The sequence below is a fragment of the Gekko japonicus genome, unplaced genomic scaffold (genome assembly GCF_001447785.1).
Source record: "Gekko japonicus isolate JY-2015 unplaced genomic scaffold, Gekko_japonicus_V1.1 scaffold681, whole genome shotgun sequence".
In the NCBI taxonomy this organism is placed as follows: domain Eukaryota; kingdom Metazoa; phylum Chordata; class Lepidosauria; order Squamata; family Gekkonidae; genus Gekko; species Gekko japonicus.
In genome coordinates, this window is record NW_015165254.1 from 311,777 (window position 1) to 324,426 (window position 12,650).

Genomic DNA, 12,650 nt, shown 5'->3' on the forward strand with positions numbered 1-12,650 from the left:
TATACGGGAATTCTTAATGGTCTGGCCCTGTGTAAGTTTCTTCATTCTTATTGCGAACGAGTATAAAAAAAGGACTTTCCCTAAAAACACTGCTAAAGAGATATATGTGCTTTATCTAATAATGGCTAACTTCCCTTTGTATTCATTCCAGTTCCTGCATTACGGGCTGTGGGAGACCAGGAAAGCAAAGATGGTTTATACCAGAAATGGCAGTTGTTGCTCGCCTACATACTTCATTTCTTGCCCTTCAGTGTCATTAGCATAGCACTTTTTAGCATCTTTATATACTGGTAAGTGCTTGGCAGATAAGCAAATCTTTCTGCATATAAATTGCTACTTGTCAGGAATAAGACTTGTGCTGTTGTCAAATAACACTTTGCTTTCACGGAGATTTGAAGAAGGCAAGAGTAATGGCATTGTGGGTTTCATCCTATCACTTGTTCTCATGATAAAAAATGTGGCCCTTGGTCTAAACTCATTACTGGGTAGTCAAGATTGGTTTCTACATTTGGTAAACTACATAGTACCATCCTTTGGAGTGTGTACCACTTGGGACTGAAAAGAATCATATTTTTGAATGCACACTCACGTAAAAAAACCCTCTGCTTTAGCCCTCTGCACGATATACTTCCCATCCACAGCTCTTACTAGTGAATGATCTGCTAACAGAAACCTGTTTCCATAGTGATCTCATTTATTTGCTCCATCTCCCCCCCCCTTGTACCTAAGTGTGGGTGAAAAGACAGAATAGTAATAATATTGCTTCTTTTAAAAAGACATCCTTTTATTTGTATAGGACTGTGGGATTACACCCAGATGCTTCAAGTTTTGGATATTTCTTTGCTGCTGTTTTAGTACCCCATATCGTAGGAGAATTGCTTACACTTGTTTTTCTTGGGGTAATTCAAAATCCCAACGTGGTCAATGGAGGAGTAGTGCTACTTACCATAGCAGGAGTCCTAGCAGGAAGCGGACTTGTAAGGTACAGTACAACATTACCCACAAATTGGGTTTTTATATAATATGCTAACAGGAAGATCAAGGTGGGTAGCCGTGTTGGTCTGAAGCAATAGAACAAAGTTAGAGTCCAATGACACCTTTAAGACCAACAAAGTTTTATTCATGTGCACGCACACTTCGTCAGGCGATGAAATGGAATTGCATATCAGAGCTGTATCTGTAGGAGTGGTTTGTTAGATTAGCATGCAAAATAGTGAGGACACTTTTTTAACAGATCAAAAGAATGACAAGCTTAGTTCTTTTCCGGTTCAACTGGGGGGTGGGAACAACATAGGTAATAAATCTGTTAGAACTGGAGATTGATGTGTCCTAATTTGTGAGAATCCCATCCTTAGACCCCATCCATTTCCTTCCAAGCACAGAGGTGAATTTTACAGCATCTTGGCTGTGTAGAGTGTTTTCCTTGTCCCCAAAACAAAGAACTGCATTTAAATCTACTATTCCAAATTACATTACGTATTCAATTATATTCTTAATTGCTAAGAGTAGTAATAACATTTTGCTTCAATAAAACATGGAGTTAACTGACAGAATCCTTTTCCTGGGGCACAGTGTTATGTCAGAGATCAACAAGATATTGCACTGCATTACAATTACTATTATTATCCTTATTCTATTTTCCAGCGGGTTTTTTTTCTGTGCTAATACTTATTTCCACCAACAGGGGGCTTACTTTTCCCCAACAGCTTTTCCTACATAATCAGTAGATTTCCTGGGTTTGTAGAAAAATCCAAAAACTAAAAAAAATCCCTTCAGGGACGGCTGAATTCCCCCCAAAACCCTTTGAAATGGCCTCTGCAGGGATCTGCTTCAGGCATCAACTGTGAGAGAAGCCTTTTTTTTGCAGGGAGACAGACCTCTGCTGTCTAGAGTCCAGTTGTAATTCTGGGGGGTCTCCAGGTTCCATTTGGAGGTTGGCAACTCTAGGCCTGGCAGTAGTCTAGGGTTGCCAGGTCCCCCCTGATTTGCATGACTCACCTAGCCTCAGCTGCTTGCTACTGTTCATCAGCAGCAGTTAGAGCTTCAAAGTAGGGTCTGCAAGACCCAGGTTCAGATCCCCATCTTGCAGTGGAAGCTGACTGCATAATTTTGGACCAGTCACATATTTCAGCCTAACCAACCTCACAGGGTTGTTGTGCAGATAAAAAGGAGGAGGGAATAATGAAAGCTGCTTTGGTCCCCACTGTGGAGAAAGAATGTAATTTTCCTAGGTAGAGGCTGGGGGGTGGTGATGGAAAGCAGAAGACAGAGAGGCAGATAAAGGTAGGTTGGCTGTTGGGTGGGAAGGAAATAGGGTTGCCAACTCCAGGTTGGGAAATTCCTGGACATTTGAGGGGTGGAGCCTGGAGAGGGTGGGATTTGAGGAGGGGAGGAACTTTGGACTGGTGTAATGTCATAGACTCCACCCTCCAGCCATTTCCTCCACAAGAACCACCATTGCCAGCCTCCAGGTGAGGACTGGAGATCACCCAGAATTACAACTGTTGTCCAGACGACAGAGATCAGTTTCTCGGGAAAAAATGGCTGCTTTGGAGGGTTGAGTCTATGGCATCATACCCTGCTGAGGCTGCTTGCCACCCCAAGCCTCACTGTCCCAAGGCTCCACCCCCAAATCTCCAGGAATTTCCCAACCTGGAGCTGGCAGCCCTAAGGTGAATTGAACTCTGTAGCTGGGAGATCCGTTGTGATTCCCAGACTGCTGCCACTGCTGCTGTGGGGGGAGAGGAAGCAGGTGGGTGGCTAGAAGCACTGCCACCGCTGCTGCTGCTGCTCTGCGGAGTGGGGGATGAAGCAGAAGGAGGCTGGGAGAGTGGTGGGGGCAGAAAGACAGAGAAAGATTGATGAAGTTGGGAGGCAGAAAAACAAAGAGAAAGACGAAAGGTCAGAAAGAGAGAAGAAGTCACATGCATGGAGAAGAAATAGAGAGTAAGAAAAGGGGGGCAGAGGGGAGAAATAGTGTGAGAGAGGTAGGGGGTGAGGAGAAGAAGCAAAGGTGTGATGAATGAGATAACCATCCCGCAAGTTTCTTGCGGGTCTCCACTTGTCTATATATCTAATAGCCAAGGCGCCCCCTGCGTGCGGATATCTAAATCTGTACATTGGGGGCACCTGGGGGCAGGGAGATTTTCCTGCACATTTGGGGCAATCCCCAGATGTGCAGAAAAATCTGAAACCTATAAAAAACTATAGGGGGGATACTTATATCCCCCCAAAGTAAAGGAGCGTTCCCTGCGCATGCGCAGAGAATGCACTCACCACTAGGAACTGTGGCAGAGCTGTGCAGGGCTTGCCGCCATTGCTGCTGTCGGCAGCAGTGCCAGCGCGCGTGGAGGGGAGCCTTGGCGGGCTGGCGGCTGGGAGCTGCGGCCATTGCCGCTGGGGGGAGCCTGGCCGGTCCCGTGTCTAGGTGCCATGCAGGGCTTGCTGCCATTGCTGCTGGCAGCGGCGGGGGGAGGGAGAAGCCTTGGAGGGCCGGCGCTGGGAACCACAGACGTTGTTGCTGTCGGTGGTGGGGGGAGAGAAGCCTGGCGGCCCGGCAGCTAGAAGCATACAGGGCTCGCAGCCATTGCTGGCGGCCGTAGTGGCGTGGGGGGGAGAAACCTTGGAGGGCCGGTTGCTAGAGCGGGTCCCGTTTCTTGTAATATACTATTTCAAAATAAAAAGAAAAGAAAAACATCAAAATATAGGGGATGTATAGCCCTTCTTGGTGAGAATACATATGTGAGGATTGAATGAGTTAGCATGTGTAATGGGATAAGAAACCAATATCCCTTTTAAGTCCTGGCAGGGTGTTTGTTCTGAGTGTTGTACTAACTTGTAATTCAGCTACTTCCCTTTTCCATTCTGTTCCTGAAGTTCCTTTGCAATAAAACAGCTACTTTGAGGTCAGCCATTGAATGTCCTGGAAGGCTGAAGTGTTCCCCCACAGGTTTCTCAGTCTTTTGATTCCTGATGTCTGATTTGTGTCCATTTATCTTCTGGCGTAGGGTTTGTCCTGTTTGTCCTAAGTACAGAGCTGAAGGGCAATGCTGGCATTTAATGGCATATACAATGTTAGAAGATGAGCAAGTGAATGCACCTGAGATGGTGGGTTGGTGTTGTTGGGTCCAGTGTCTGTGTTGGCAGGGTGTTTTGTTGTTCAGTCGTACAGTCGAGTCCGACTCTTCGCGACCCCATGGACCAGATCACGCCAGGCCTTCCTGTCTTCCGCTGTCCTCTGAAGTTTGCTCAATTTCATGTTCGTTGCATCTATGACACTGTCTAACCATCTCATCCTTTGCCATCCCCGTCTTCTTTGACCTTCAATCTTTCCCAGCATCAGGGTCTTCTCCAGTGAGTGCTCCCTTCTCATTTGGTGGCCAAAGTATTTGCGCTTCAGTTTCATTATCTGACCTTCCAAGGAACAGTTAGGGTTGATTTCTTTTAGGTTTGACTGATTTGATCTTCTTGCAGTCCAAGGGACTCTCAAGAGTCTTCTCCAGCACCATAGTTCAAAAGAATCTATTCTTCGGCGCTCGGCCTTCCTTATAGTCCAACTCTCGCAGCCATACATGACTACTGGGAATACCATTGCTTTGACCATGCGGACTTTTGTTGGCCGGGTGATGTCTCTACTTTTTATCATGCTGTTTAGGTTCGCCATCGCTTTCCTCCCAAGGAGCAGGCGTCTTTTAATTTCATGGCTGCTGTCACAGTCTGTGGTGATCTGGGATTCCAGGAACGTGAAGTCTGTCACTACTTCCATGACTTCCCCTTCTATTTGCCAAGGAGTGATGTGGCCAGATGCCATGATCTTAGGGTTTTTTTGATGTTGAGCTTCAAGCCCACATTTGCGCTCTCTTCTTTTACCTTGAGCAAGAGGCTCTTTAGGTCCTCTTCACTTTCTGCCATTAGAGTGGTATTGTCTGCATATCTGAGGTTGTTGATCTTTTTCCCAGCAATCTTAATTCCCGCTTGTGATTCATCCAGGCTAGCATTTCGCATGATGTATCCGGCAGCAAAGTTGGCACCTGGGTTTATTGCAAGCTCTGGTACCAGTGTCCGTGTTCAAATTAGATGTTGCATTATTGTGGGTGAGGAGCTGTTTGAGATTGGGTGGTTGTGCGCAAGAAAAGGTTTACCTCCCAGTATTTGTGAAAGAGAACTGTCATTGTCCAGTAGAGGTTGTAAGTAATTAATGATCCATTCAACTGTTTCGAGTTGAGAGTTATATGTGATCACAAGGAGTGTACTGTTATTGTCCTTTTTGGGCTTGTCTTGTAACAGAAAGTCTGTTTTGATAGTTATGAGAGCACAGAAAGATTGTCTACGGGGGCGGTCACATGCGCGAGATAAAGCAGGGGGGAAGCGAGTCCAGGTGGAAGAACATCTGCTCGCTCTGGTCACTGGTGGGAGGGCAAGAGAGGAGACTCATGGACATTCAAGATAAATAAATAAATAAGAGAGGTCAGGCCAGATGGCAGCCCTGTGTAACCAGAACTCCAGGGCATTGGTGGAGGCAGGCTCAGAGGACTTGGCAAGGTACTCCCTTCCCATCACCTCTGCAAAATCCTCCACCATCATATGCCTGACATCCCTGCCGCTGCTGACCTCCCTGTTCACCACTGACAGCCAGTAGTGGGATTTCTCCCTTATTGTGCTCTTTGAGGCAGAGGAGCTAGGCTGCAGCTCCCCCCCTCCCCCCAGCCTCTTCTACCTGTTGTTCCCTCTGGCCATGTCTGTTGGCCTGTAGCCTCCACATGTCTTTGCAGAGCTCATACTTCCATTGCATGATCTCTGCATTCTGGAGAGCAATGCTGCTTTTTATCTGGGGGTCACACATACACGCCGGCTTGTACTCCCCTTCCTTGAAGAGAGGATGCAACCTAGTGGTGATGGCCACCTGCAACCTCTCTGTCAAGGTCCTGACCCATGAGAGAACAGCTGTCCCTTCAGGGCTCAGCTCCACTGTGGAGGCCAACGCCCGGTCCAGCCCTCAAATCAGGGGGATGACTTGCCCTAGGCTGGACGTATGGGCACAGAGCATGTTGGTGGTGTACAAAAGGGGCTTGAGGACACGCACCATTTGGGAGAGGGTCAGCCAGTCACTGGAGCTGATGCTGAGCTCCTCTTCCCCACGCAGAATGGTCATGGAGGAAATGACATCCTGCACTGCACTCTTCTGCTCCACCAAATCATGCCCTAGGTGTAGTTCCAGCAGGTGGTAAGTCCAGGATGAGCTGACGTTCAGGCTCATACCCTCCCCTTGCCTCTCGCACAGCAGGTGGGCAGACTTGATGCTGCATGGGAAGTGGCCGGCCAGGTGCTGGCAGGTCTCTAGCAAGGACCGCACCTCGAGGTTGGCCTTGAAAGTGCTCCCCAGCCCCAGAGCATCCTTCACCTGTGTGTGCCAGGCAGACAATGCCCTTGAGATGTAAAGCCTTCACTGCCACCAGCATGTTGGCACCAGCGTCTGTCACCATGTAGCCATGGACAATGTTGCTGCCGCCCACCCACTCCCTCAGGCTACTCTGTTATCACGGCAGCAATGTTTTCCACCATGTGATATACATCCATTCCAAGCATGGAGCAGAACCACTTTGTAGCCCAGTGGCAGGACTGTCTGCTCCTGGGGTCTTGGCCATGTCCCAATAGTCCGGACAGAGAGAACCACTGCTTGCCACCAGTGGGCGGTGATGGAGAGGTAGTCATGCTCCTGGCTGCTCCAGAGGTCTGTCGTGAAATGCACAGTTCTGCCTTGAGCTCTAGAGAGCTCACCCTTGACCAGCGCCACTGTGAAGTGGTGCATTGCGGGCAAGACTTGTTGGTTCATGGACAAGGGGATAGAGTACCAGGGCGCCAGATGTTGCAGCAGCCAGCGAAAGGCTATGTCCTCCCCAAGGGAGAAGGGTTGGCCATCTACAGCAACTATCTTGCTGATGAAGTGAGTGACTGCTTCCTGGGCCCTCCACATAGCCCTTCTGGATGACACTGTCAGCGTCCCCAGGGGAAAGACCTCTTGAAGAGTGACCTGCCTTGATGTCCCACCCATGGCACCCCAAGTGCACCGAGCCTTTCTTGGAGGGCTCTCCTGCTCCCCCTCTGCTTGTCCCTGATGAGAGCAGTAGGCCTCTTCTTTCTCCTGTTGGCCGTCACTCTTTTATCCAATGATAACATACAGGGGTGCACCCTTTGCAGGTACCTGCAGAGGGCAGTGGACAAGTGTTGGGGGTTTGCACCCCTCAGGACACGGGTGTGGCACACCTGGCACTCTGCTACACAGGGGTGTACTTGAAGTGGGAACAGCAACAGGAAGTTGTGATGCGGAAGGAGAGGATACTTCCCTGCCGTCTGAATCACTGCTGTCAGCCTTCTGCTTTCCAAAGTGCATTAGCAACTGCTGGCGTCTTGGTAGTGCTGAGAATGCTACAAGGGTCAGGCTACAGCATATAATATTTGTCCAAAGAAATATTTATTATAAGGTGGGGAAGTGAAACAGAATGGGGGGAAGCGAAACAGAGAGGTTTAAAGGCTTCCTCCCAGGGAAACTGATCAGCTGATAGGCAGACCTGCCGCGCAGACGTGGGTGAGCTCGCCAGCCACTCAGAGTTCACTGGTGTGCAGAACGGCTTTGAGTATCCATTATACCCCATGGGGACTGTCCCCATAGGTTATAATGGAGCCAAATAAATTCAGCAAAACTGATTATTTCCCAAATCCTAATAGCATACCGATATTGGGATTCAGGAATATCCATATATACTGATATTTTCCAGGTTTGGTACACCCGAACCCCAAAAATACCATTTTTTTTGTGCACACCCCTAGTCAGTTCCCATCCCTCATGTACTTCAGTTATTTAAAAAAACCAAAAGAAACCAGACTCTCCTGCCCTCCCCCCCATTATCTATGAACATGCAAACAATAAACTTGCTTCCATGTCACAGAGGTAGACTGTTATGTGACACTACATATATTTAAGTAGTCCAGTCATTAGCAGCTTTACTCAACCGGGATACAAGTGTACCACAGACAGCACACATCCATGTAAGAATTTCCATTTTCAGGCAACTCTTCAGCATTGGACACAGAAAAACAGTTAATGCTTGAAACATTAGATGGAATTGAGCAGGTTTACAGAAATTGGGGTGTTTAAAATTAAGCAGCAGAGAGTGGTCAACTGTGGCAAATGTTCATTGACTTTTATCTATTGTGTTTTGTCAGGAACTTGGAGGACATGCCAACTGCTTTTAAGATGCTAAGTTATCTTGCTTTCCAAAAGTATGGCAGTGAGATTCTTGTTGTGAATGAGTTTTCTGGATTAAAATTCACATGTGGTGGTAAGTGCTAAAAATATTCCCCAAATGTACATGCTGTTACGCATAATCCACTTCTACAAATTATGTTCTAAGGCCAGCATTCACCTTTGGAAGAGAGAGCACTGAAGATTTGCCCCATTTTTGTGGTATTTGCTTTATTTAAATGTATACAAGTAGTGCACATGTGGTAGAGGCAAAGAAGCACTCCTACAGGTCAACAGATCCACTTCAGCCCAAGATCCCCTCCCTCCCTTCAGCTCCCCAAACTACCTGCACCCACTTCAGCCAAATCAGTTAGGTTGTGGTCACACGGTCATTTTGATTGGGTTTCACCGCTGTTCCCTCTCGCATTTAAAATTGCTGATCAGACAGCCGCATCCGTCTCCTGCACCAAAGTGGGCTCACTCGCACAATCCTCCCAGTTCCCTAGCAAGTTTTCCTACACTCGGAAAATCAAGTATTTTCCAGATATTTGCGCTTTGAATCCGTGGTTTCGCCGATCTGGACAGCCATTTCTCGCAATGATCGCGATTAGGTCATCTGAACGTCCTTCTTGCTATGTTTTTTTAACAAGCTTCCGTTGTGCGCATGAGCAATCCTGTGCTGAATACATTCAATGTTTAAACATTCAAGCGCACATATAGACTCCAGCACTCAGTTGTACGTCACCGGTTAATTTTGTTTGCTGTTGGGGGGGGGACCTGCAAGAACAAGGGAACATGGCAAGTCCCAGTGGGAGTGGTGATTCGGCCATGTGTATATGCGCAAAGCCAATTTTTTTTAAAAAACAAGCCATGCCACCCAAGTGGTGGCACAGCTATCTGAATGGCACCTGGAGCCTCATTACGCGATGAGCGGTGAGAGCGTTGTAGGGAGGGATGTGTGGTCATCCCAACCCAAAGAAAAAAAAATCCCGATCAAATCTACAGTGGGAACAAATCGCGGTAAGCTTGCTATGTTACTGGCTTCTGACACCAAGCTAAAACATTTTTGCTCACCCATGCTTTTAATAGAATTGTATCTCTTTGCCCTGCCACGTTATTGTTATTTGATTTTATGCTTTGATATTGCTGTTTTTATTGTTTGCTGCTTCTAAATACTGTTGACTTTAGTGTTGCAGCTTTACTTTATTTTTGTCTAATGAGTTATTGTTATATTTTTGATGATAAATTGGATTTTTATTGTTTGGCTGCCTTGGGCAAACTTTGGAGAGAGTGGGATATAAATCCTTCAAATAACTAAACAAAATGACCAAAAAGTGGAAGAAGCAGGAGAATTAATATGAGCTTACTAATGCAAGATGAAGTTTCCTTTTGCTGCTGCTCTTATATTGGTTAGGAGAGCACTAAGCAGTGCTGCTGACCTACCCTTGGGAATCTGTGCACCTTTCCAAGCCGAAGTCTGTTCCAGCATAATCCCATATCAGGGAATGGACAGAAACCATAGAGAAGTGCCTCCAGCTACCTCAGCAGATTAGATAAAAACTTTGAGGAAGCAATATGAAAGATTTTGCAGTCTGCAACTATGCTCAGTTCTGCCACACCTTCACAGCACCTGAATCAAACAGCTAGCATTTCTGAGGAGATCTGAGAAAGCAGCTTAACCAGCACTGATGCTTAATTCTTCATGTAGATTGAACATTGTACTGTATGTTCTCAAAACAAGTTATATATTCAGAACCAGCAACATAGCATCATAATATAAACATATTCTTTTGGCAGGTCTCTTCAATGTTTCTACTGGAGTTGGAGCTTCGTGTCCATTCTCTCACGGGATTCAGTTCATTGAAAGAAACTATCCTGGAGCAGTATCCCGGTTCACAATGGACTTTTTACTATTATATACCTTTATCCCAGCACTCATAGCTCTAGCAATTATAAGTTTTAAAATAAGGGATATAATTATTCTTAGGTAATAAAAATACCACTAAATGGTTTGTAAAAGTACTGTATTTTTTATACTTTTGTTGAAGCTGAAAGTACAGCTTGAACTGTGAAATCAAAGCTTTTTCCTGTTGTTGAATGATTAAAGTCATTCCATTTAGTCTTCCATTAACACTTCAAAAAAAAGAAAAAAACCTCAGTTTTCTTAATTCACCTTAGAGAAATTAAATGGATGATCCAAGAAGAGGCAATTTGATGGTTATTTTTCTCTTTCTGTGATATCACAACCAGGCTTGCATTTTCAGTTATTTTTTTTAGGTTGTCTTAGGAACAAATCTTAAGTATTATGATAAAAAGAAGGAACTATAAATGCTATGGAATAAATTAAAAATCTTAGTTATCACATTCTGTGTTAATTTGGTTTCATAACTTTACGCTCATATTTAATACATTCATAACGACCTGGAGATCTGTGAAGAATGGGGGGGTGGGGTGGAAGACCCACACAGTCATCTCTCCCTGCAGGATTCTATCAACTCCACATGCTCCATAGGTTGGAAAGAGGCTCCTACCTACACTTTAAATCAGTGCTCAACTGTCTTGACATGGTTTCCCTTCTGAAACATTCATAGACCTCATAAGGCTGTTTTTGGGGCCTTTCCCCCTCTTTTGGTTAATTGACAAAGTCATGTATTTAGTGATCCCTACTTTGTGGGTGGCCCAGTTTTGCTGCTTTCATTATCTACACAGGTATCAGCTATGTAGAACATATGACCAAATTGTTCCCCCACCCTGATTCCTCACACGCTCCCAGCTTATCCAGTATTAAATGATCCAACACATCTACTGCTGTTTCTCATCATGTAACATCTGGGTTTCTTCTTAGTAAGAAAGAGTGACATGAAAGATTCAGGCATAATCCACTGGTATTTATCATCAATTGATAACCATAATTATGATGAACTACTTACTATATGTTTATTACATATTTTACCAAAGGTACAAAATGTACTCAAATACAATGTAAAGGTACAAAACACAACTAAAGTTGAAATATGGTTGAGAGCTAAGTATCTCTCCCAGTCAAGAATCAAACTCCATTTCTTTCCATGTTTTTGCAGCATTCCTCTTGTACTGTTCTAGTTCCTAAAATGGAAGCATATAATAATTAAGCATTAACAGTCATATTAACAATTACACATCTAGTTTTAATCTGAGCAGGTTCCATTTCCTCCTTTATTATACCAAAAACAAGGGACAACCAGGGCTGTAGTCAGCAGTGGGGCTTTAGGGGCAGAACCCCCTGTGATTAAGGTGGAGCCCCATCGTGGCTGGGTTGAAGGTGCCATAGCAGAAGGAGCGCCACTCCATGCCGCCACCCACTGCCTCCTCCACCCAGGTGCTGGCGGCCAAGAACCAGGTGGCACAAAGGAGAACAACAATGGAGGGGATAGGGGCAACCTGTTTGGGGGCCCATAGAATTGGTCCCCCTGGTCCAATGTTCTTCAAACCTGGTTGGTATCTTGGGGAGAGGCTCCAGCAGGTACCCTGCGAGTTTGGAGCCTCTCCCTCAAACCCCCTCCTCTCCAGCCCCCAGAATATACCCTATGTTTTCGCCATTGACTTCAATTGCCCATAGGATATAATGGGGCCGAAATTGACATTCGGCTGGCCCTTTTTCAGGCCGGGCGTTCTAGAGCGGAGCCTGAAAAAGGAGGGGGGGTGGCTCTGCAGGCCGTTTTTCAGGCCTGGCACTCTGGTGCGGAGCCTGAAAAAGGTGGTGAGGGCAGCTCAGCAGACCCCCCGCGGTGGTTGCAGCTGCCGGCCATAACTTTTTAAAGAGTCTCTAAGGACAGCTGGGAGAGCCAGAATGACCTCTCTTGAGAGGTGGAATTTGCCCCTATGAGTCCAAGGCCCCCACCCCGGGGCCCAGGGAGGCAGGAGAACGTTTCACCCCGTCCCCTCGGGCGTCGCAGCTGCCACCGAGAACAGCCTTGGCCAGGCAGAGACGGGGGGAGAGATTTTTCCTGGGGTGCGCGGCTTTGCGCACCTCCGGGAAGGTCTGGGTTGGCCCTGGAGGCCTAGTGGAGGCTGCTGGAGCAGCCTTGGCCAGGCAGAGATGGGGGGAGGAAGCCAACTTACCCTCCTGCTTCTTCCTCGTTCTGGAAAAGAATGAGGCTTGAAGCAGAGGGCAGCCGGAGAAGGGGGTGGGGCTTCCTCCCCCATCTCTGCCTGGCCATGTGACCGCCCCCCATGCCTCTTTCCCGGAGTGACGTACCGGCGTGCTCCGGCCGGATCCGAGGCCTGCTCGTGTATGTGAAGAGCTCTTTAAAAGTTCCTTTAAGAATTCTTCAGTCTATCAACTGTTTACCGGAATTAGATAGCTTATCCTCTCCTATACTGTCTTATGTTTTTGGAAAATACCTTGTCTGCCCTATAACCAGACACA

At 46.6% G+C, this 12,650-nt stretch overlaps 2 protein-coding genes across 2 annotated transcripts in view; one reads left to right on the forward strand and one right to left on the reverse strand.

The window, feature by feature from the left end:
- Window positions 1–10,233, forward strand: part of ABCG5 (ATP binding cassette subfamily G member 5) — a 24,923-nt gene extending 14,690 nt beyond the window's left edge. The window contains exons 10-14 of the mRNA XM_015410157.1: window positions 1–31; window positions 152–290; window positions 797–982; window positions 8,224–8,339; window positions 10,040–10,233. Coding sequence (XP_015265643.1) covers window positions 1–31; window positions 152–290; window positions 797–982; window positions 8,224–8,339; window positions 10,040–10,233 — 666 coding nt within the window. The remainder of the gene's footprint in view (window positions 32–151; window positions 291–796; window positions 983–8,223; window positions 8,340–10,039) is intronic.
- Window positions 10,234–11,272: 1,039 nt separating this feature from the next.
- DYNC2LI1 (dynein, cytoplasmic 2, light intermediate chain 1) overlaps window positions 11,273–12,650 on the reverse strand; it is a 43,059-nt gene continuing 41,681 nt past the window's right edge. Inside the window, 1 exon segment of the mRNA XM_015410162.1 lies at window positions 11,273–11,347. Coding sequence (XP_015265648.1) covers window positions 11,285–11,347 — 63 coding nt within the window. The 3' untranslated portion in view covers window positions 11,273–11,284.